General features: G+C 53.4%; 2 protein-coding genes across 7 annotated transcripts in view; both read right to left on the minus strand.

The window, feature by feature from the left end:
* Positions 1–1,088: 1,088 nt before the first annotated feature.
* Positions 1,089–4,240, minus strand: LOC122367067 (ankyrin repeat domain-containing protein 49-like). 2 transcript variants are annotated; one of them, XM_043339847.1, is made up of 4 exons: positions 4,171–4,240; positions 2,492–3,209; positions 2,046–2,206; positions 1,089–1,862 (listed from the first exon to the last, which is right to left on the minus strand). In XM_043339847.1, the coding sequence occupies exons 2-4, from the start codon at positions 2,658–2,660 to the stop codon at positions 1,527–1,529; spliced, it is 666 nt and encodes a 221-aa protein (XP_043195782.1). In that variant the 5' UTR covers positions 2,661–3,209; positions 4,171–4,240; the 3' UTR covers positions 1,089–1,526. The 2 variants fall into 2 exon arrangements, with proteins under 2 accessions (XP_043195782.1, XP_043195781.1); XM_043339846.1 differs by lacking the exon at positions 4,171–4,240 and adding an exon at positions 4,026–4,152.
* Positions 4,241–5,363: 1,123 nt separating this feature from the next.
* Positions 5,364–24,855, minus strand: part of LOC122367058 (upstream-binding protein 1-like) — a 106,234-nt gene continuing 86,742 nt past the window's right edge. For 4 of the 5 annotated variants that reach the window (XM_043339836.1, XM_043339837.1, XM_043339839.1 and 1 more), the window contains 11 exons: positions 23,594–23,711; positions 21,691–21,774; positions 21,173–21,325; positions 20,082–20,226; positions 19,233–19,356; positions 13,617–13,705; positions 13,002–13,148; positions 11,058–11,408; positions 8,850–9,275; positions 8,124–8,175; positions 5,364–7,725 (listed from right to left, as the gene is read on the minus strand). In XM_043339836.1, coding sequence (XP_043195771.1) covers positions 7,595–7,725; positions 8,124–8,175; positions 8,850–9,275; positions 11,058–11,408; positions 13,002–13,148; positions 13,617–13,705; positions 19,233–19,356; positions 20,082–20,226; positions 21,173–21,325; positions 21,691–21,774; positions 23,594–23,711 — 1,820 coding nt within the window. In that variant the 3' untranslated portion in view covers positions 5,364–7,594. The remainder of the gene's footprint in view (positions 7,726–8,123; positions 8,176–8,849; positions 9,276–11,057; positions 11,409–13,001; positions 13,149–13,616; positions 13,706–19,232; positions 19,357–20,081; positions 20,227–21,172; positions 21,326–21,690; positions 21,775–23,593; positions 23,712–24,855) is intronic. The other variant, XR_006253988.1, reaches the window with a different exon arrangement.

The following is a 24,855-nucleotide window of genomic DNA, read 5'->3' on the forward strand; positions in this document are numbered from 1 at the left end:
GTTTCATTTGCTCAATGACCTGGTCCATTTTTATGCACTTTTACATCCTACCGTTCACGATGAACTCGTGTTCATGGTCGGTAGCGCAGCGCGTCTCAATGAATGCTAGCATCTACTATGCTATTAGCACTGAGGCGGACGCGTGAATTTCAGACCTCTTGAATTCGTTAGTTGTACCTGTTCGAATGATTGTGTGGTCAGTGGTGTGTAATGAGCATACCAGACTGGTACGCAGTGAGTGCCGTTCGGAAGTCACGAAGACTGATGTGTGATCGATTTGACTGCCAACTGGATACGTGCAATGGTTGGGTTGTTCGTTAGAAGTAATTTGACAGTGAGCATATGTGAGAGCTTGCGACGTGCGTCTGCGTGCTATCATTATGCCCACTGGTGATCAGTGGTGGAGGAGCTATAAATGCAGCTCCAATGGATGCGTCTCGAGCTTTGCGTGGTGCAGAACAGGCGTCGGTTGTCCTGATTGAGTGGGGCTGGGGGTCGTAGGTAGTTTTTTTTTTTTTTTTTGGCCAGAATCGCAGCTGTGGCAGGAGTGTGCGCTGTTGGGCTAATTCTGCGCGTGGCGACTTTCTAGCATCAAATCGGTGATGTTTCGCTCTGTTCGGCGTCGTGCTCTTGTCGCGACGCCGGCAGGGTCGCGGTTGTGGCTCGCGTCCGTGCATCGACGGTGATAGGCTCTCAATGATTACTCAGTGCACAATTCTCTTCTCTTGACGCAGGGTTTATGCCTTAAATCGGTGGCAGAAGCAGCAGTGCGTATCTAGATTGACTTGCTCAGTCCGACCCTGCCACCGATCATGGGTGTGATACGAGTTGCGTCGAGAGAGCAATACATACACATAAGAACCTCTCGTGGTTTTGCTCGACGCCGAAATGCCCATACATACGCGAACACCCACTGACTTCATGTGATGTTACTGGCTTGATTAGTCAATAGATTTTTTGCTATCATTTAATTCTGGTAGGAGTCTCTGCGGCTGGCCTCTTTACACGATTTGTACGGTTTGCTTTGTGAGCACAATGACATACAACGCATAGTTAGTTGGCAGATTACGAAAATTATTGAAGCATGAGGCGACAGGTGCTTATGGTCCATATATCCTTTCAGTCCTATGACAGGTTCGAGAATGTATTACCTTATATCCACAACACACAAAGATCATAGAACCAGACACGGTACAAAAACTTGGCACCGATCATCCGTAGCTCTCGGCCGCAAATCATGGCGAGCGTCCCGCATGACCGAACTCGGGAGTACGGACCCCACTCGGGTATACCTGGCCAATATACCCCACTCGGGATCAACACGGTACACCAGCTGGCTCGCGCCTAGAGGAATGTTTTCACCTCCCGTCTTCTGTTCACCGCTCCGTCATGAACCAGCCTGGTTCAAAGGTCCACAACGTACACGACTCATCACGAACAGCCTCAGAGACTGTAATGTACAGCTCTGATAACTCGAATAACCGTCGGAGTTCCGTCATATACGGCTCGGTCTGCCTGAACAGCGCTCAGATGTCCGTCATGTACGGCTCTGTCAGCTCGAACAGCGGCTGGATGGCGGCCGTGCGCCGGCCGATGTCGGCGGCCGTGTCGCCGCTGTCGTTGCGCGCCTCCAGTCGGACGCCGTCGGTGGTGAGCAGCAGGTAGCAGGTGTCGCGCGCCTCGCCGCTCGAGGCGGCCACCATGAGCGGCGTCAGGCCGCCGGCCGTCGGCGCGTTCACGTCGGCGCCGTGCAGTACCAGCAGCGGCAGGCAGCCGGCCGAGTTCCAGCGGGCGGCCGAGTGCAGCGGCGTCCAGCCCTCGGCCGTGCGCGCCGACAGGTCCGCGCCGGCCGACAGCAGGCGCTGGACGGGGGAGGGTGACGCAGTCAGTGCCGGTCGGAACGGGAGATGACGGACCGTCTGTGCCGCACACGGCTCTCCTTTCCCGAGGCTAATGGAATAACCAGGGGATAACTGAGACAACGAGAAAAATATTCCCAGATAAAACTCATTCAAATCCCTCCCACCACAGTTATGAATCCTTACCTCCACTACTGCTACGTGGTCGTTGTAGGCGGCGCGGTGGAGCGGAGTGTAGCCGTCGCCGTCTCTGGCACCTATCAGACTCGGATCCTCTTTTAACAGCTGGGACACCCGCTCGCAAAGGCCGCGCTCGGCCGCCCACAGAATCTCCTCCTCGGGAGAGTCTGAAAACGCGTCCAGGTTAGCAAAGCGTATAGCGAACGCTTCTGATGTGACGAGATACTGTGCCGTCAAGGATTGCCTTATTACACGTATCTTGATAACATATTGATAGAGTATGAACTCTTCATTCAACAAACGGGCAAGTATATCTTGTGTTACATCTCCGATGGCTAAAACGACATAACATAATATGTACCTATAATATGTACTGGTTCTTTAAACGCTTGATCGGAAACGACATTTAAAATATCAAATAGAATAGTTGTTGGTTATGTCAGAGGGCTCACCTGGCGGCCCGCTGTCCGTGGCGTCCCCGTCCTCGCTGCCAGAGGAGCCGGCACGCAGTCGGGCCGGGCCGGCCTCGGCGTCCCGCAGCAGGCGGGCCTCGGCGGCGCGCCGGCTCAGCGTCTCCAGGTCGGGCTCCGAGCCGGCCGCGTCACTGTCCGTGTCGCTCATGGCTGGCGGGCGCCGGCCGCGACTGGCCCACCTCGGTGACCAGCCGCCGGGAGCCGCCGCCGCCGCCGCCGCCGCCCGGCAGGCGCAGGTTGGCCGCCGTCACCGGACCCACGGGCGCCGCCGCGCGCTCCGCGTCCGACTCTGATCCGTCCGAGTACGACTCCGAGTCAGAGTCCGAGTCCGAGCCCGACTCCAGTTCGCACAGGCCCAGGTTCAGCTCGATGTGCGGCCGCTCCGAGTCGTCCGCCTCGATACACACGGCGTCGGCACCCTCGCTGGCCACACGCTCCTGCAGCGTCGCCTCCGCCTCGCGCATGCGCGGCAGGAAGGAGCGGACGCGGTCCAGCACAGAGCTGGCCGGCACTCGGAAGGTAGCACGCTGCTCGGGCTCAACAGACTGATGTTGAGCTCTCTGCTTCTTCAAGAGTAGCAAGGACTCAACACCTGCAGGCTGCTTTCCAATGTTCAGCAGGTCTCCTGAGCTCTTCTGAGAGCAGTTGGAATCCTCGGAGGCCATAACACACCACCTACTGCATTTTGCAGTAGCGTCTGAAAGAAAAATGCTGCTAAATGTTGAATATGGGCACTTCATTTCATAGAGATTTAGTACAAGTTATTGTTCTTTATCAACTGACTTTTGTAAAGCAGCCCATGCTAAGCTACTAATCAATTGATAACTTAGGCTGGAGCCTGGACAGCATGGTACAATATCAATTCACCAACACGATAAAGGCTGCAATTCAACCATTTGCTGAGATATACATAAGCACCAACAAAATGTTACTCTTTTTCTACACGCCAAGGTGGGTATTTCATTTTTGCAACAAAGGGGAGGTGCTACCCAGAGAATAATCCATTGCATCATTGGAAACTAGCTTACACCTCGAACCCATCAGCTGGCTCGGTGGCGTAGTGGTTGTTTAGGATGCATACATCGTGATTCACCGGTCAAGGTTTTGCAACAGGCCACCCATTTAATGTTTTGGCCCATTGTATGCCTATCGTAATTCATAGGTGTAGGTTGCATGTTGTAGGTTAGGTTAGGTGGTCAAGTTAGGTGTTAGGTCAAGTTAAGTTAGGTTCCATTGGATTTGGTTTGATTTATTTATAAAACAAGCATTGGCATCCCTGTGTAGCACCTCTCCTTTGTTGCCAAAATGAAACACGCAAGCCAGGCAGGCCACCCACACGCACAATTTTTCCAACATAAAGGTATTGAAACTTGTCTCGCTTGCAATAACAGCTGACAATTACAGTTGCACGATTTGAAATATCACATACCCAAACAGGAAGGTAACACACAACTAACACATTATCAGACAATCTAACTTACACGTTCTTCTCAAATCTCAAGTACCTACTTACCGAAACAATTAGGATTGTAGATCTATTTAAGAGCTATTTGTCAAAGAAACCAATAATTTTATAAATAGCCATATAAATATAGGCATTGGTATAGGCATATAGGGCCTTGTAAATAGCCTTGCTAATAATAATTAAATTCTCTTACCTCCCAGCAGCCAACAGCGCACATGTTATACTTGTGTTAGACATTCCTAGCGCTTTTGTTTCAAGAATGCCGCATCGGTACATCTCGGCACTAAAGTGCTGCATGTCATGGGTTTCATCAACTGACGTCATAGAGTAGCAAGGACAGGCCGCCCTCGTTCGTTGGTTGTCACTTGTCAGGTGTCTGCGACTATATATTTCAGTCAATGTACACCAATGTACATTTGTGAAAGCAGCTCCCGCTTGTCTATCATCCACACATTTTGTACTTTCTTCTCCATTTCACGCCAAATCACCAAAGGTAACGTTACCACTTAGTTCAGCAAAGTAATCTTGAGTTCAGCTACATGAACCCTCATCTTTTACAGTTTGCTGAATCGAACGCATATCGTCCCACAAGCCTCGAGGACAGATTAGCTTATCCTAGGCGTAGACAATGGGAAATTCGATGCGTGGAATAGAGAAAGTTGCGCCCAGCCGTTGTCGCTTGGGGAGCCATCACATGGTGGTTTCGAACCCGATGAGACCTTCAATGGAGGCATTTTATACATACCTACATTATGCATAGAGGGCCTAAATTATGCATGAGCTCCAGCAGTATCCAGATTCCAGCTCTGGTTGGTTTGGCTCACATCGAAGGAACGGTAACGCGGGGTTCGTTAGTTACGCGCATCAGGGCCTAAGAACTGGAAAATGAAAACAGTCACGCCCAGACGGTGACCGACTGGCCGCGAACCGCTCTAGTAACTATGTAGAGACAAACGGACTTCCTGTGCGCCGCGATTCATGCCAGTCATGCCTATCTGTGCTTGTGTCCCCATATTCGACACTACGATAAAGTAGGTATTTAAATACAAGCCTCGCCTCACTGACACTCGACACTTGACAGCGCAGATATATTAAAATATCTTCTCATGCGACACAACAAATGATAGCAGACATTTTCGCCAAGTATTCCAGCGCTGAGCGGCGCGCAGTCAGGCGTCCAGCGACGCACTGGTCAGGTGTGTGGGAGCGAGTGCGAGCACACACGGTGCCGGTTGGACGGCTGGTTGGTTGGCCGGAGGCCGGGGCCGACCGGTGGCGGCGCCCGGGGCCATTGCACGGATTTGCTAACGGAGGATATCGGGAACTGGCGGCCGGACGCGCGGCACAAGGTTGCCCCGTACACGTCTGACGTCACGTAAACAAGTATGAAACACTCAATCTGTATTCCCCGAGGGGCTTAGTGGGCGCCATGATTCTGACAAGTCTTCAATCGCTTTGTAGATTGGGTCCGCGAGTTGGTCAAAGCGGCGTCATGAATCTGTTTCGAGTGAGTCCGGCTCGCGAGATCCGAAACACGAAAACGCCAATAAGTAATCTCTGCACAGAACATATGGCACACGACATGAAGCGCAACATTCGCGACGATACAGGAAAGCCGAAGCCAACTTCACGATATAAAATTGCAAGGATGAAATAACCGATCCTCACAATTTTGACGTGAAGTAAGCCTCGATGGAGCCATATCTTAACTGCTAAATACCGAGTATAACAATACTCAAATCAAAATTATGTATACTAGCATGCCGAAAACCCCAACGGTTACAAACTACCTGACAAGGGCAACATATACCAACAATCGTTTTGAACGTTTACTGACATCAAACATGACAAAGCATCAGCACACCTAAAACTAAGCGATGGCTCAGGCTGCTAAAATAGCATCAAATTGCGAAATATTTGAAGAACGTATCTTTTTGTAGGCAGTTGCGTTTTTTTCCGCAAACTCTGTTTGTACTGCAAGTTTTGACATTTTCGACTAACACGGTGTTGGTGAGCCGAACCGATGAAACGGATGAACCGCTGTTCCACACTCGCACACACAAACACTGCACCATCAAACATCGTACGTATATGATTTCACACACACACTGAAGTCACCTGGGATACTCAGACGACCGGTATGGCCCTGTGTAGGCGCGCCGGAGCCGGCCGGCCGGCCGGTGAGCTGGCGGGCCGGCTCCGGCGCCGCCGGTCGCTCTCACGGCCGGTCCACTCCGCACCCGGCAGACTGGACCGCCCGCGCACACCCAACAGCCTCGCAACCACACAGCCAGGGGTGCTCCACGGCACCCCGATCTCCCCGTCCCCCCGGTGCGAGCGAGCCGCCTCCCCTGCCGCCGCGTCCCACGGCACACCGCTGCCTGGTGCGCGCGCCCGGGACTGCGCCGGTCGCCTCTGCCCCGGGACTGCGCCGGTCGCCTCTGCCCCGGGACAGACCCGCCACCGCCGACCGCCCTCGGGATGACACCAGCCGCCCTCGGGCTGACACCAGCCGCCCTCGGGCTGACGCCAGCTGCTGTCCCAGGATGGCGTCAGCCGCCCTCGGGATGACGCCAGCTGCTGTCTCAGGCTGACGCCAGCCGCCCTCGGGATGACGCCAGCCGTTCTCAGACCACCGCTGACCGCCCTCAGGCTGACACCAGCCGTTCTCAGACCACCGCTGACCGCCCTCAGGCTGACACCAGCTGTCTGAACACCGGTGCTAGCCGCCTCCAGACCGGTGCTAGCCGATATCAGAAGCTAGCCACCCAAGACTGTATTCATACATCAGTAGCTCTGCAGCCAAGCAACGACGCCAGCCCCCAGAGTTAAAGGAAACTAGTCACTATCTCAGGATCACGTCCATGATGCAAACTACATGAAATTCTGTATAATGAACTGATGCCGCCAAATGACCGCGTCTGAACTCTGAAGCTACATTAATCGACAATGTATTTTCATAACTGCGACATGCACAATGCTATCAATGATGATGTTTTTATCCAGTCACAGTCGAGGACACAGCTCGCAATCGGTCAATCCACTGTCGACACTAGATTAATACGGCACGGAATGAGACCAGCCGGGGTCAGCTCTGGCCTGCGGCGCTCCAGAGGCGTACGTAAGGCAAGCAAAGCCCAACGCTCTAGTGAAACTCGTCGCTAGTAGCTCTGATATACCAATAGTTGGACCCGCGCTGCTTCGCTACTCTAACTCAAAAATGTGTTTCAGATAGAAAAGAAAATACATTTCTTTCAAAATGGGGATTCACCAAAGTAAATGCAACGATGTTCGCTCAACTAAGATTCCTTCCTTTTGAGTGACTAGTTCCCTTTAACCGGTTCATCTGACGTCAGGGTACTGTGAGTCGCCTCTCGCTCATTCCGGTACCTGCTTCCGACCCGTGTCACGGTTCAAAATAGGTGTCTGCTCCTCCAGTAGGCGGCCACAGTGCGGCCCCACCTCCCTGGTCTTCACTATCCGGTGTGCCGCGCAGCGCGGACAGACAGACGGTGAGACGCGCCGCGCCGGGACGCCGGGACGCTCCGCCAGCAGCAATGTGTGAGTGTGTGTACGTGTTTGTGTTTGTGTGCGGGGGCCAGCCCGCCGTGCGCCAGTTATTGCCTGCTGAGAGGCGAGCTGGCGGCAGAGGGTCCACCGCCGCCGCCGCCGCCGGTGCTGGGCGGCGGACTGCGCGTCACAGTTCGGTGCAGCACCAGGTCCAGCCGGTCGCTGCTCTCCTGAGACACTGCAACGGCACAGGGGCGGCCCTCCGGTCAGATTAGGATGAGGGGGAGGGAGGCACGGCAGACGCGGTCTCCGACTGAAGAGTACTGCACGACTGACATAAACGTGCACGTTCAGGAAGCACAGAGCCGACACCGAGGAAAAAGATGATAACTGGGTTACCAGAAAACATTGATCCACTCTGGATTAAACCTGCAATGAGCTTTTTATCCATGATCAACGAAGAGATGAACCACCATGACAAACTAAACATGGGACGGTTTATGCCTACAAGTCTCCGTTAAAGATATCACTAATCAGTGACTTTCTAACCAATCTCCTTTAGCACAGACTACAGCAGCGCACCACTGACCACTGAAATATACACCGCATACGATCCGTCTACTTTGTGACACTCACCGGGTATAGTTTCAATCATATACAGAGATTCGTTCTGAAGATGCCTCACCACCTGTGAAAAGTAAAATGCGTGAAACATCCAGATTGAATGCAAAATCCTCCCATCGGCAAATCGTGTCGATATCTGCAGGTAGCAAACAGACATATAAAAGAGCATGGTAAATGTGTCCAGGAAAGCTGCAGAACTGGCATTTCGAACAAATTGTATGCAAGTCTTCAAATTATGAGTCAGGTCATTGTAACACAAGGCAAAATAATTGATGACACAATAAAGTACTGAAATGTACAATGCATATAAATATTCTTTTAAACCTTACTTGTTATTCCTCACATTACCAAACTCCTAAGAATAAATGGCGGATCTCCCACACCGCACTCATCACGCCGGCCCCCTGGGCCCTGGCCGTCCGGCCGCTCCCCGCCCCAGTCAGTGTCGCCCGTCCAGCCGCTCCCCACCCCAGTCAGTGTCGCCCGTCCAGCCGCTCCCCCGTCCCAGTCAGTGAGCTAGCCGTCCAGCCGCTCCCCCGTCCCACTCAGTGTCGCCCGTCCAGCCGCTCCCCCGTCCCAGTCAGTGTCGCCCGTCCGGCCGCTCCCCTGCCCCAGTCAGTGCTGGCCGTCCGGCCGCTCCCCTGCCCGTCAGTGTTGCCCGTCCGGGTGCTCCCCTGCCCGTCAGTGCTGGCTCAGTGCTGGCGGGCGGCCGGCGGCGCTGTGCGGCTCACCACTCACCTCGTCTGTCATCAGCACGGGCACGCCGCCCGGCCCCTCGACGCACACCTGGCGCAGCTGGGACGAGCTGCAGCCCAGCAGGGCAGCCAGCTTGCGGCTGATCTCCGAGTGGGTGGTCTGGTACAGGTAGAAGGCGTGGTAGAGCGGCGCCGGCGGCACGCACACGTACACCGTCAGCCGCGGCACGATCAGCTTGTTGTGCAGGCTGTTGTAGAGCCGCACACCGTCGGCCAGGCCGCACAGCTGCACCACGTCGTCGCGCGAGAGCCGCATCAGGTCGGCGCCGGTGAAGTTGCAGAGAGCGGTGGCGTGCGGCCCGAACCGGCGCCGCTGCAGCCAAGCGTGCGTCTGCTCGGCGGTAGCGCGCGCCGACAGCACGTCCGACATGGGCACCTCCGTGCCGGCGGCGCCGCTCCTCTGGGGGCCCTGGACAACAGCGACACGCACAACGTCAGACACCGGCGGGTGAACGGAGGGTGCAAGACTGCAGATACAGCATTACGGAAATAGATCAGGTTAAATTTAGGCAACAGACTCCCCCCCCCACACACACACACACACATACCATCGGCTACCAAATATGTAGACGTGCATACTGACTGTTTCTGAAAAAAAGCAATTGAAACGACTTGATATCCCTCGCAGTCGAGCCTGAATTGATTGATTTCATGCTTGCATGAAACCTGGACATAAAGTTTCCCAAAACTTTGCATGATGTCCGCCGATGCGTATCAACGCTTTCATTGAACTTATCACATGGAGCAGATCCCATACTGATTATGCATAGGTCAGTCCACACAGACCAGTATAGGGTGTCCCATAAGTTCGTTCTCACATTTAATTTGCATGTGAAACAGAGTACATTGCGTTTTGATATATTTATGACCCCTCAATGTGCTCCCCATTTAATAGGCAAACACATGAACACATGCTGCGGCATGCCAACCGGCATGTTTGGCTGCATAGCAGGCTTAAAGTTAATCCAGACTGACTTGACATGCGCCGTGAGCTCCTCGAGGCTGGAACAGCACTACGCTTCGACGAGCCTCAATTTCAGCACAACCAACAAATTTTTATGAAATTTTGATCCGATGAGGTGCCTGGCATGTGGTCTTGCCACAAACGCCTGTCACAGTCTCCTTGCACCGTTTTTAAGCCTTGCTTGACCTGTGCACTGATGCACTGTCTTGCCTGAAGATGAGCCTACGACCTTTCGGATGCCATTTTCTCCTCTATAAATGTGTTCATACTCGCGGTTCGAGTTCAGCTTGAGGGTTGAAACTCTTCCTAGATTTTCTTGGAAAAGCATTATGCTTCCCAAAGCTGTTTCTGGGACACCAATCGCAACCTGGTCAGCGTCTGGACGCCTATAACCCCACAATACCGTGACCTTGGCCTTTCGCATAGGAACATAACGGGACGAAACGGAGGCCTCCTCCTTCGCCCTTATGGGGTTGTTTTCGGGTTTGGACGGGTGTTTCATCTCGAACGTGGACTAGTTAGTCCAGATGACGTGGTTGATGTTCTCAGCCCTTTAGTTTTTTAGCCTCAGGCATAGCGAAACTCATGTTTGGCCATTTTAAGACGTTTTTGACTGTTTTGAGCCCTCCGGTAAGCAAAGCTTAAGTCACCTTGAGTTATGTACCCCGTAAGAACAATTTTAGACAGCTGGTAATCCATCCTGAAAAGTCTGCTTACCAACTTTCTAACTCTTTGACCTTTTTGATGGCCACTTTGGCGCCACACAGTTTTGGCCACATGGCTCACTCCTGAGAGCTGACAAAAAAAAAAGAGGATAAACTTGCAATGATTGACTCCCGACAAATCATCGGTGTCACTTGCTGACTGTGCGTCCAGTTAGCGATGGACATTGTCTACAGACTGGTAGGCCTCAATCACCCTCAATCGTCGCGAATGGTCACGTGCTGACTAAATACCGAGACGTACCCGTATTGGAGACCTCTATGTTGCGGCGTTAGTCGTCTGTGTAGGAAACGGGCTCTCTAGCAAAAACTATTTTGTCTACAGAAATTAGTTACTGTGGAGCATATTTCTACCAGCCATGGCAACCACGTAAGCTCAGTAACGAACCAATTTCAGCGTGCCTTTAAGCAAGAGAGCCTAAAAACGTAAAATTTAGGTGAGAACGAACTTATGGGACACCCTGTAGACCCGCCAGGACTCTGCTGTCTGCGACGGCGCACCCACCTCGTCCTCGTTCATGCTGTCGGTGGGGCTGGAGCTGGGCTGGGACCACTGCTGCTTGTACTCGACCTCCGCGCAGGCGGCGGGCGTGACGGCGGCGGCCACAGAGACGGCCGGCGGCGGCGGCGACACGTTGGGCAGCCGGGCGGAGGACACCGCCGGCGCCGGCGCCGGCGGCGGCGCCTTGCTCGGGCCGGCCGAGGTGGGCGGCAGCTGCGGACTGTACACCAGCTCCACAGGCATCTCCGTCAGCACCGTGCAGTCGTAGGACGGCTGGTACTTGCCCATCTCGGAGGCGGGCCGCTTCATGAACCGCTCACGGTCCTGTTTGTGCTTGCGGTCGGCGCCCTTGAGCTGCCGGGGAGAGGCGGATGGAGTGCGGTAGTCAGAACCGTGCACCAGCTAAACTTTGCACGCTACGCACCTTCACAGCAAATAACGGAGAGTCGGCTCGTGAGCTTTCTGTTGACATTTAGGTTGCCAGCCTAGGCAGGCTGGGATAAATCTAAAGCCTATAAACCTATAAACAGATTAATGCTGAGGGATTAATGTTTTAGATTAATGCTAAGTGTACAATTACAAACCAATTTATTGTAACCACTCTTTCTGAAAACGCTAACAAGGTCAACATGCCCTTAATTTGGTAAAAAGCCTCGTGTTTATCGACAACACTTGTACCTGATACCTTTGAGAAAGGTAGCCCCATTTTGACATGAGGACACTTACGACTGTAGTCGTGTGAAGCACTGGGTGCTGTATCAAGTACACAAGTGCACGGCCCAAACACTCAAATACACATAAAATGCTACAAAGTTATGAGTCAGAACTCTACGCAAGTGCGTAAATATAATAGCTTTTTCACCGTTTGCTTTTGCAATATTATCAGGAAACTTAGATTCGTTTTTTAATAGGAAAACACGATTCTAACGAATAGTTACTATTGGCGAAAGCAAACCTTTCAATTACGCCTCCGTGCGTCACTGTTCGGAATATGCAATAAACGAGCCACAAACCGTTATTGAAAGCAGGACAAAATAAACAGGGATTCCAAGCGTGGATTTCAGGACTCAGGAGTCTGCAAATTTAAGCCCCGAGCAGCTGCGGGGAACTTGTTGTCCCAGAAGACGGCTATGTTTCACTCCCCATATTGCACTCGATTACCATCCCACACGCAACCAGCCGAAAGGACAGGAAAACGCCGGCACTGCTGGAGCGTCCTTGTCGACACTGTGACGAGTCACGCCAATATCACAACTAAATCCGCATTCCGCATACGCCAAATATAGTATCTGAAATTGCTCTACAGAAGTTCCATGCCTTCTGCGTTTCATCCAAGGCTGGCAAAACGGACTCCCTACGGGGAAGTTGCTTCCTAGGTGAATTACATTACCATTGAGGTCTAATGAGAAACAGCGAGCTCCTAGCGATCTTGAGGCCCCATGTGGCGCAAACTGTATGGTGTCAGAGCACAATGCTGAATGTGAATGTCCCACTGCCGATCTGGTGAATCAATAACCCTGCTCAACCTCCGCCGAGAATAGGGACCGCGCACGGCACACCATCCTCATAAGTGTGAGACGTCACAGGCTAATCGCAAAACAGAATGCGTTACCTTCCAACTCAGCTCTCCCAGTTGGCATATCCGTTGTGCATATTGATTTGAGAAACTAATCCCACGACCATTCACCTGGGATAATAATGGATCATATAGCCAGTTCTCCTAGATTGTCGAGAGATCTACAGCGATAACATACACATCGCCACATAAGTTTTTCTCGGGATACAGAGAGAAGGTCGATCCATTGAGATCACAGCTGATCGACGCTCGGCTCGAAGCTCATGTCCGTCTGCCACCCGGGGAGCCTCAAACACCCCGCAACCTCATCCCCCCCCCCCCCGCGGCCATCTGATACAGCCGACGGTCGCCGACCAGTGCGACGGGCGTACCTTGAACACTTTGACCTGCGAGGCGGCGCAGTGCAGCAGGGCGCCGAAAGAGTCGGCGCCGCTGTAGGTCTCGGCCTGAATCCGGAACGGTACGCCCTTCTCGCCACCATGCTTCTTGGGCGTGAACTCTGTACTCACAGAATGGACCTGGCCGGCAAGAGACACGCACGGTCATCAGACTGACAACTCGACTCTCAAAGCGAGGAAAACCACAGTCGTGCACCAGGAACGGATATCACGAAACGGAAAACTTGGCAATCGTGACACAGATAATAACAGGGATCGCCGTTTGTGGCGCAGAATCCGGGTCCGGTCCTCTTTGCTGAGAGGCTGACGAGCGACAGCCGGCCCGACAGCCATCGTTAACTCAACTCTGGGGCGGAGCCCCGAGTGTTTGGTCAGCTGTAAGCAATGACGCAGAAATGGTGACAGTCAGCAGACACTACAAAGAATGCACTGTATACCGCCAATTAAATCCCAGTAATCCACAAATGAGCCGGGTTTTACGGCTGCCTTCTGAGGCACGTCTCTGGAACCTCGTCTGGCCCGTCAACACTCCGCGCTGACTCCGTCCCGACCTGCGGACCGGAGCGGACCGGCGGCAGCGGCACCCACCTTGACGTAGACACCCACGTCCTTGTTGGGGCTCCAGAGGAACTCGCAGCAGTTGAGCTGGTTCCGATCCTGCCGCACGTCAAAAATGCCTGGAACGGACGGCGGCGAGTGAGGTTAGATCACACCACTGCAGTGTTCAGTATTGGCGGAGGGCGTCAATCCCCGCAAGTACTCAGTGTTGTGTTTTCAAAACAGATTATCAGTCAGAGCTGACAAAATAGCTGAAGTATACAGATATACACATCGAAAATCATTTTTCCTTAGATAGTTCACCGTTCAAGTACAGGTAAAAACTGGCTTGTTTAATATTGTAGTCGGAGCTCTCCAAGTATTTACACGGGTAGAGACTGGGGAATCACCTGAGGAATTCCCAATGGACTCTTTATTAACCCGCGCCCGGCTGGGGGTCCTGGATTTCCACGCCCTGCTGGGGGGGGGGGGGGTGTTTAAACACCCCCCTTCTAACTCGGCTCCTGGGCCACGTAGCGATACGCGGAAGGCGGCGTTCGAAAGAGCGCCAAAAATAATGACGAAATCACTTCGGTCAATTTTTTGGTCAGGTCAAAGGTCAGGTCACCAGAGGTCATTGAAGGCAAAATTTCGCCGATTTTCAGGTCGAATGTCGACAATTTCCAGGAAGCCAACGCATAACTCGGGAACCAATAAAGCTACAGCGCCGCGGAAAAGCGCATTCGATAGGCCTATTAACGCCCTTTCTGAGTAATTCTCTCAGATTTGACCTAACGTCAATGGTTTTGCCTGCAGGGGGCAAAAACTGCAAAAATAGCCGATTTTTTCGGAAACAGTTTTTCTGCAATAACTTTTGACCCAAGCCTTGTACGAGCTTACTTTTACCGGCATCGTGTTCCTCTCGTCAAGACGCATCGAATGAACTATAAGTTGACCTTGAAAGGTCAACTTGAAAATTTGACCTCAGGTCAAGGTCATGACCTGACCGGAAAGGGTCATGTTGCATATCAGTCGATCCGTATCGTGGAGCTGAGCACATCTAAGGCGTTTTCACCGCTCTAGCATGCCTCTATCAAAAGTTATTAGCGAAAAACTGTTGGACACCATTCGTGACCTGAGATGACCTCAGGGGCATAAATAGGGGGTCACGGACACCATTCTCATGTTCAGTGTGTCTAAACCATTTGTAATTCGGTGTTTGGGAGTGTTTATAATGTCTTTCGTCCAAAAGAGGCGCATTTCAATTTTCTCCCATTGACTTATAATGGAGAGGTCGCAAAATTGACCTGACCTTAGGTCACCGATATCAAAATTCCGAGATAAACATTTTATAGATACTGTTACCCTTATCAATCGCTGAAAGTTTCAAAGCGATCGGTCACTCGATGTAGCTATGGCAGACATTGACACTTTTTGTGAGGTGAGGCCACTTCAAGTGACCTGGTGACCTGACCTTGAATGACCTTGGTCTGAAATTTTAACAACATGTGTAGAATTGATGTATGATAAGGTGTACGAAAAACGGCGGCGCTCCGCGCCGCCGTTTTTGAGATATTCGCGCAAAACCACAAGGGGGGCGATGGTGTTCAAACACCCCCCCCCCCCAGCAGGGCGCGCGTTAAAGCTTGGAAAAATGCCTTGCAAAATACACCATCCGTTGTCAAACGAATTGTTATTGAAGTTTCCCTTTATGTCTGTGTAATGAGAAGTACCGTGAAGTTCAGACGCTGGGACATGCAAGCTGAGTTCACAGACCCCAGATAACAGCTTCTGGATCAACGACGATGAAACGATACGCGATATATGGTAATTCGATTGATCTGAGATCATTTGGAAGGCACATTTTCGGAGGAATGAATTACCCATTGGTTTTCCAGAAATGCAGACGATCTACTTGGTGCGGGTAGGTAATGACACTGCTGTCGGTGCCGTTTGTGGCCGAGACTAAGGACTGGCTCGGCTCGCCACTCCTCGTCTGAGTGGCATACAGTCGCAATAACACGGCCTCTTCTGACGCGCTGAGAGGGAACGGATGACGTAGAGCTCGGAGCTCTGCAGCAACAAGGTCCTAAATAGATGCATCAATAACTATCCCGAGTCCGCCTGAACACGAAAACTAACTACCATGTATTGGACTAGGATCTGCCACCATGTATTGCACCAGGATCTGCCGCACAAAGGCAAAGGAACATGCCAACATATATCATATCATATCGCATAATTATCAAAGGCGCATGTTGGTTAGGTATGCGTCTTTACCCTTGTGCGGCAGGGATGCGAAATTGAGAAAACACCGTTTCTACTACGCATGAATGGAGCGGTTGAAATTTACGCCCATATTTGCCATATATTTTTTTTAAATTAAATGTCAAATCAGTGCACTGTGCAGCCACGGCCACGTCCAGTCAGACATAAAATAAAACTAGTTCACTTATTTTACAAGGCAATTTATCACTACATCGAGATTGGCCCACTAACGCACCACATCCCCGTTCAATCCAAAAACGTGTGAAGTTGGTATGCGCGGCCGGTCAGTGACTGCCACCTGGCAGAATGGCCCTGCCTCTGATGACTGTCTCAGGTTGTTAAGTTCCATGATTTCGCGTTCATTATTCATATCGCAACTGTTCGCCGCGTGTGTGTAGCCGCCCGGCCGCGGCCCGCCGGCGCGCCGGTGGGCCGTGCGGCACAGTATGTTTGCGGGCGCGCGGCCGGCACGGTGCTCTGGCGCGCGGTATAATTGGCGGTCGCTCGAATGTCACGTGACCCGCGGTGACCTCCAGTCTGTCCGTGTCTCTCGTAGCCACTCGTGTCTCAGCATTCGTCTGGACCGGGTCGGTCTCAATGCGCGCTAGCCTCTGGAGTGGCACTGCACGGCTCTCCTGGCTGTAGCGCTTGTGGCCGCCGAGTATAGGAAACGGACTTGGCGGTCCTTTCCTGAGCCTCACTCGGACAAAATTAACGCCTAACCCTCTTTGCACCCAAATCCTGACGGGGCATTATATGATACAGATCATACGTGTGTCTTTGATACCGTTCACGATGTATCATTAATGCACCCTTTACCTGATACAAGTATAATGTAATCGTGCCTGTCGTTACTGTGCACGTTTCACGGCGAATTTAGAGGGGCTGTCCCTTGGATGTGAGAAAGCAATGAGCTGTATTTGATTTGTGCCTTATCATTACCGTGCCTGGTCGTTAAATGATACGGTGACTACCTCTCAACCTGTTGGTGACGAAGCTGTTGCACCCCAATACAGCACTGAGGTCAATTATATTTCTGTTCTGTTTTTACCGGCGCAAAGAACGGACGGATTCTTAACCCTAGCCGGCACAGGGGGGGGGGGGGTTGATGCAACCCCCCTAAGGTTTTTCGCGAATAACTCGCGTAAAAAGCGGCCGATCGCGACGAAACTTTCAGTACCCTCGCATTGATCAATTTTACACCTACCCTGAAAATTTCATGACCCTGACCCCAATGACCTTTGACCTGTGACCTCTTTTCTGTGACCATGTTTGGCCGAAATCGCGGTTCGGCGCATGTCGGCTCGCATTAGCCGCGCGTTTGCAAGCTTTTCGTGGTTTCAAACGTTCAAACATGTGATTTGATGTTGCTCCCATGCATTAGGGTGGGTGTCAAGGTCACCTGAGGGTCAGGTCAGGTCATTGACCTTTGGTGACCTTGGGTGACCTCGGTTCACTTTTTCGAGTTTTACATGTTTCTAGGCTAGTTTTTGGAGCTGAATTCGAATTTAGCAACCATTTGAACATTTACGAAGTAGTTTTGGTGCCTTCGTAACATGTTACGAAGCTGTCAGAGGCGATTGACATGTATTACGAATACCAGTCACAACCCCTACCGGTTGACCTGACCTGAGTCACCTGACCTGACCCGACCTGGTCTAAATGCTTAGAGACATCATCTCTGATCAAAACTAACACGATATTCGTGATCAGCACCCCGGAAAACCACATAGCAGCCACACTTTACGACTTTCTAACAGGTCCCGATTTTCCCGGTTTTCGGGTCATTGACCTGACCTGGAAGGTCACCCGATGACCTAGGACCTTAAAATTGGGTATCATCGGCTTCGTCTCGTGACGGGCAACACGCTCGTTTTTTCCGCGAAGCTCTAGCTCGATCAGGGGCCAAACGCGAGGGGGGGGGGTCGTACCAACCCCCCCCCCCCCTTGTGCCGTCGAAGGACTCAAAATGGCCTGTGCCGGCGAGGGTTAACACAGGTATCAGGTAGGCTGTTAGGCCGGCCAGTGACCGTCACCTAGCAGAGTGGCCCTGCTATTCTGACGATTGTCTCAACTCTTTCGTATCTGTCGTGTACACTCTTTCGGTGCACTATACTACTGCAGGGTAGGGGAGCCGGATCGCGCGCCTCTCGGGTGGCGCGGGGCGACCACCGAGGGTCTGTTCGTCGGCCCGCCTCTGTCGCCCACTGGTAGCATTGAGCTGGAGACCGCGGCATCCTGCCCGATCACCAGCTAACCCACTGCTGATCAGAGGGTCCGGCCCCGCGGTAAGAGCCCGCGGCCACCCAGGCTCGCGACTCAGACCCGTTTTGGTTCAATGCAAAGTGCATGACTGAAACCACAGCGGGGTGTACCAAAGTATGCAATATGTATGCATTCAAACAACCGGCTGCCGAACTCTGGCTATAGGCAGCATTGCACTAGCTGTCTCGGATCACGAACATCGTACGTCAGCTAGCTGGTCTGGGCAAGCTGCCGGTACGGTTACTGCTACCGCGGTCAGCAAGCAGAGCAGCCCCCTCAGCTGCCGGGGCCGACGCCCCCTGCCAACCACACGCTGACACATGTGTGCGTGCAACCGCCCCAAAGATTGTTCAGAATATGTCGGTTCTGAGAGCATGCTCTTAAAAATTTGCACATCTCGGAAACTGATAGCCCTTTTCTAAGCAACAAAAGATCTTGGAGGAAATCCTTAGGATACCGGTCCCAAATAAGACAATGTTTGAGCCTAAAAAAGCACGGGTAAGTGAATCTTATCCATGGCTCCTAGTCAAAGTGATGTTCTATAGTAGTTCATTAGTCATGATGTTTCCTAAGATTACCATAACACCAATTTACGAGCAGCCATGTGGCAAAGCCCCCTCTTTGGCAGCCTGTAAGTGTACATATTGCAGCACACCATCGGCCAAGCGGAAAACTACCTTCACGAGGTGGAATTTCTCCAGTGGCTTATTTACATGGACATGACTAACGTACCGCTCCTAAACGCGCCTACATAAACTTACAGGGACGCTCATGCAGACGAACCGCACGTGCTCGTATGACGCGAGTGCGGACCGGTGCGCTCGCACCGTGCTGAGCGGCGGGGCAGGACGCGTGTCAACTCAGGGAATGGACCGGGGCCAGACTCAGTGACCCAGCGATGATCGTCAGAAAACGCGGGCTGGCGGCGTCCGGACGACTGGCTGAGACAGTTCTCTCGCTGTGTTCGTCCCATATCTCCAAGGAGAGAACAGGACAGGCTGCATTGTACCTTTTAACAGGAGCCAATATTGGCATTAAAGGCAGAGACGGCTGACACGGTACCACAAATTCCCAGATCAGGCGGGTCAGTGTTGCGCTGTCAGCTCCTGAGGAGCAGGGAGGGCGCCGGCTCACCGTAGGACAGGGGCAGGTCGACCTCGAGCAGCCGGTCGCCGGGCCGAGAGGTCCTCCACGCGTCCAGCTGCTCCTTCTCGATGTATTGCAGTCGCCGCTCATGGAAACACAGCTTCAACTTTGTCTGCCGGGTAAAACGTTGACATTGATCAGTGGACAGCATCACGGCGGATTGCAGATGAACAACTGATATCCACCAGCGCCGAGTTTTGCATCTGACGAAAATCTGCATGAAATGGGCAGGCCAGACAGATTTACATTACGGACCGATATCCAGTAAAGGCAATACAGTAAGTGAGCTGTGGAAATTCTGATAAATCTCCGATGTATTCATCATTTGTATTGCATTTCTCACGACGTGTCAAAGGGTAGACCGCGATAAATCTTCGGATTGCTATGTCACAGCCGCTCGGATTTGACTTCATCTACCACGCTGGAGCGGGACACGTGGGCGGTGTTCCCCCGTGAGGGTCTGGCCGGGCTGCCGCGGGGAGCGGTGGCTGGGGCGTCGCTCCGGGTCGGTCAGACATAGTGTAAACATTCCGTGGACTCGTTATGGTGTAATAAGTGCGGGCCCGAGTGTGCCCTGACGGCCGGTGCGCGGCGTCCCATCACGTGGCGGACCGGTGCGCGGACCCGGTGCCCGCTCGCCCCTCTGTTGATGTCTCCGTCACACCCGGACGGCGAGCGGCGCGTGCCACTCGCGGCGAAATACGAGACCGCCAGCCATGTGGAAAACAACCGGGATTTATAGCTGGCCACCACCACAGCCGGCCCTTCCTTGGAGACAGAATGAGGTCAGCTTAAGGTCACGGACTTACTTCCAGGGAGTCACTGACGAGCGCTCACCCGAAAAATGGCGTCGCTGCAGGAGGTGAGGTCACCCAGCTTTTTGATGCGGATTTCGTAGCTCTGTCCCTGGTTGAGGTAGGTCAGCGTCTCTTCGTTGACCTTGGTGGCGATCGAGGTGGCCGCGTTCAGGACGTACTGAAACCTGCGCGGCGAACGGCTGTTACCGGCTGACAAACCATTGAGAGAGACGGACAGATCATCGAGGTGTTTTATAAAATGAGCGTAACCCAAACTCCATTCAACACAGGTAATCTCCACACCAGCAGCGCCTCACTAGCACTCGGCTCCCACAGCTGAAGAGCGACAGGGAGCGGCTGACGCAGATCGGCCCAAGGATTCGGAGGTCAGAAGTCAAGGCCGAGCTCGCTGCAGATCGCGCCTGGCCTGGTCTGGTCCCGCCTGGTCTGTCCCGTATTATTAACACACTACGGTACATGTTTTAAAAAGGGCTCATCTATCAAACAAGAGCGGTAAGGCCAAATGAAAATAGTCTGTCAACTATCAGCGGTCACAAAAATAAAATATTGCTCATTGGTGACAGTACGCATTGCATGCCTTCGGTTCTTTCCGATAATCCGTGCTCGAATTAACCATCGACTGCGTTATCTTAAGGCCGTTACGATTTGAATGGAATTGATATTACCGAACTATTAGCATAAATCTGTTGGATCAATGGTCTGGCTTTTGCAGGCCCCACGCAGCAGTGACACCGGACACATGTCCGGTCGTACTAGCATTGTGTCCACCACCACATACATCACACGAACTGTTTTATATGCGTCGGCGTCCCATGTATGTCGCTGCGTTGGCTACAAAGACAACGCAACGCGCACTTTCAGACTGTGTCGAGCCAAAATGACGCTGAAAAGGTTCAACGTAAGATGAGCACCTCAGGTTATCAATGTATGTCTAGAATAATAAAGCATTCAGGTGAAGATGTCATGCATATCTGACAGATTCATGAATGCATAATGGAACATAAGTACCGATCACAAAACACGGGCGATGGGACTGGGGAGGCGGGCCCCCGGCAGTCTGGGGCACGCGCCCGCCAATGGCTCGCAGTGCGCGCACGTGCGACGTCTCACCTGTGATGCTGACGCTTCTGGGAGTCGGCGACGACCACGGCGGCGGCCGGGCGGCCGGGCGAGGCGCCGTCGCCGCCGGCGATGTCCTCGGCGCTGGAGACGTCCGTCAGCAGCGACGGCGACAGCGTCTCGCCGATGTTCTGGTGCAGCGAGCTGAGCGAGCGCACACGGACACACACGCACGGTCAGCCGACACCGTCCCGCCCGGCCCCACTCTGCGAACGGCACACACGCAGACAGTCACCCAAACCCCACCCCACTGTCCACCGCCCGCGAATGACACAGAGTGCGCCTACAATGCCCACCGCAATAAAACTGTTGTAACGATCAATTCAGTAAGAAAGAGAACGAAGGCAAAGAATACCATCACCAATTATGACCTACCATCCAACTCCAATGCCGTGAACCAGAGGCAGTAGTCGAGATCACAGTGAATAGCACAGTAAAGTGAACATAAGCATATGTGCTAATCCACGTATTACAGGGCGGATGTTATATGAAACCGTGAGGCCACTGACTTTGAATCGGATGGCAATGAAGCGGCCTCATTCTTGAGCAGTGTGGACATGTTTGATATGTTGGGCAGCGCCAGCAGAGCCTCGCTGGAACAGCCGCGGGCGCAGAAGGCAGTCAGGGGGGACACGACATCGGCCCGCCAGTAGGGGCACAGGTCACAGGGACAGGGGCACCGGGCAGTCAGTGGAGACACGACACCGGCCCGCCAGTGGGGGCACGGCACGGGGACACGACACCGGGCCGTCAGCGGGGACACGACAACGGCCCGTCAGTGGGGGCACGGGGGACAGGGACACCAGACAGTCAGCGGGGACAGGGGCAACGGCCCGTCAGTGGGGGCACGGCACGGGGACAGGGGCACCGGACAGTCAGTGGAGACAGGGGCAACGGCCCGTCAGTGGGGGCACGGCACGGGGACACCACACCGGGCAGTCAGTGGGGGCACAGCACGGGGACACCACACCGGGCAGTCAGTGGGGGCACAGCACGGGGACACCACACCGGGCAGTCAGTGGGGGCACGGGGACAGGGGCACCAGACAGTCAGTGGAGACAGGGGCAACGGCCCGTCAGTGGGGGCACGGCACGGGGGCACGGCACCGGGCAGTCAGGGGGGCACAGCACGGGGACACGACACCGGGCAGTCAGTGGAGACACGGGGAAAGGGACACCCGGCAGTCAGTGGAGACACGGGGACAGGGACACCAGACAGTCAGTGGGGATACAGCCACCAGCCGGTAGGAGTCGGCAACAGTTCGGAGAAACTGCTCACAGGTACGCACAGATCTACGCACAGACGTGGCACACAGAGCCGCCACCTTGCAGTGCACACCGTTTGTTTGTTTGTTTGTTTACTGGGGCTTTGGGGCTTGCAGTGCACACCGCACACTGTGACACGATACACAGCACGCACAGATGTGGCACACGTATATAAAAACGATAAACGGCACAGAGACGTGGTACACGGCACATAGACGTGGCACAAGTCACACAGCAAGCACACTGCACGTAAACGCACCCAACAGAGCTCCTACTGCACTATTAGAGCACCGAGGGGCGCCGGCTTTAATACTGTTTACTATAAACCGAGCCGGATATTGTCCGCGTACTCTGTCCCCATAACAAATCGTCTCTGCATCACCTTAACATCACCTTTAATTGATTGACGGAATGTCTCATTCCGCACGGAATACCAGTGCATTAGTGTTTTGCTAGAAAATTTGTGCATTTACTTACCCACCGCGCATTCCTACATATCCAGCTTTGATCACAAATGCTTTTTATGCTGACGGGTCCCCGGGGAAGTTTCTTCGTGCAGAATTTCCCCCGGCAATACAACAGCGGTGCGGGCGGTGGGGGGGAAGGGGGCTGGATGGGGAGGGGCGGCCGGATGACAAGCGTGCGTCATCTCTATTGCCCGCTGCCCCAGGTCGCCCCTCACGGTGGTCCGAGCCGGAGTCAGGCCGCGGCGGATATCCAATCACACATTTACGCAGCCGAGACACGGGTGGCCGGCAGTCCGTCCGACGGCGGCGCGGCCTCCGGCGACTCGCTGCGGGACACCGACCTGGCACTCAGCCCCGTCCCTGTCCCATCGTGTCGGCAGGGACCGGCACAGCCAGCATCGATACTAGAGCCTCCAGCGTCAATCGGCAAATGGTGGAGCGGCAAGTGCGACTGTAATATCCCCAAAACTGTTCATTCTGTAGTGTCAGTGTGGCTCACTCTTGTCTCTTCCAACACATCAATAATCCCCGTCAGGAGCTTACGGCTGAAAGGAAGGAGCTTCATCAACAACCACCACAGCTTACCCCAGCGGCCGCTTCAAACGGATCGCAAGGCCGCCGCTCGGACACGTTACCGCCTTACTCATGATGATGATTTGATGGGACAGCGGCTGACCCACCTCATGTTGTACGTGGTGGACGACAGGTTGACGCCCAGGCCGGAGAGGGAGTCGTCGAAGTCGGCGGCCAGGCCCTGGTCCACATCTGCGCCGCCCTGCCAGTGCGCGATCTTGTCCCCTGTCGACACGGAGACGGTCGTCAGTCGAGCGACACGGCACACCGGCGCCCGGACCGCCGGCCTCGGGCTGCTGGTCACTCATCACTGGGTTTATGTGTAGCTTGCTACTGCACAGAAGTGACAGTAACGTTAGATGCAACGCGACATAGCCAAAGGAAGACTAGCCCGATCGCCATCGTCTGACCTAAACTGGTTTGCTTCCCAGGACAAGTACGCATTCCTTGGTACTCAAAACCGAAAGTTTCGCAACTGAGTGCAACCGCTGGAAGTCAATGCTGAGAAAACAGGTTCTGGCCGTCAGCTATAGAGCCAAAGGCTATTCTTCGGTAGCCTGAAAAGTTTCGGATCAGATGCCCTAGAGAATCGATGTCTGCAACAAGTTGAGCCCGATGTCCATAATAATGAGTGTTCGGAAAAGGCAAAGACGAACTTCCCGTATGATAATTCCTGTTCCAGACTAGACCGATGATGCGTCTTAGTAGCACCGGATGCGCATCGCCTGTAGCATAGATAACATGAATCATGTTATCTATGCCAGTAGGTATCCAGAACCAGCAACAAAGCGGTATTTGAGACGTAGTGGCAAGCCACATAAGCTCGGAAATGAATAAAAAGGAGCGAGTATGTTCAAAATAGAATTGCACAGCAGTTGGCTATCGCTTCCTGTAGCGCTGATGAAACAAAGTGGAAACAAAGAGGAGGTCTCAAACAGCCTGCAATCGAAATACGGAATCGCCACCGCCGCCGTTTCTGGTTTTGCTAATTCTGTTATACTTTCTACTTGATCGTATCAATTAATGAAACATCGAAAATCAAATGAAGTTGTCGCGCGGTGAAATCGACGCGCGGCGGCCGACCGATAACCTTGTGCGAGACAACTTTCAGTATCAGACCGTCGAGAGCTACATGTGCACCAAGTGCCATGAAACGGTGCTGAAACAGCAAGAGAACATATGCTGGTTTGTCAGCGTGCCGCGCCGCCAGGGCACAGAGACGCCCACGCTGCAGGACGCGCTGCGGCTGTGCATGCGGCCTGACCGGCGCGAGCTGCTCTGTCAGCACTGCCGCCATGACGAGGCCGCGTCACCACCAAAATCAGCCAGCTGCCCAGGACGCTGATAGTCCAGCTTAACCGGTACGTCT

Source organism: Amphibalanus amphitrite, unplaced genomic scaffold (assembly GCF_019059575.1).
Source record: "Amphibalanus amphitrite isolate SeventyFive unplaced genomic scaffold, NRLGWU_Aamphi_draft 000847F_arrow, whole genome shotgun sequence".
NCBI classification, from domain to species: Eukaryota; Metazoa; Arthropoda; class Thecostraca; order Balanomorpha; family Balanidae; genus Amphibalanus; species Amphibalanus amphitrite.

What these genes read in the sequence shown, in the direction of transcription:
- LOC122367067 (XM_043339847.1), bottom strand. Translation starts at nt 2,660, where the DNA reads ATGAGCGACACGGACAGTGACGCGGCCGGCTCGGAGCCCGACCTGGAG. An exon ending in CACGGACAGCGGGCCGCCAG is followed by an intron (nt 2,207 to 2,491) that starts GTGAGCCCTCTG and finishes ACGCGTTTTCAG; the next exon opens with ACTCTCCCGAGGAGGAGATT. An exon ending in ACCACGTAGCAGTAGTGGAG is followed by an intron (nt 1,863 to 2,045) that starts GTAAGGATTCAT and finishes TCCCCCGTCCAG; the next exon opens with CGCCTGCTGTCGGCCGGCGC.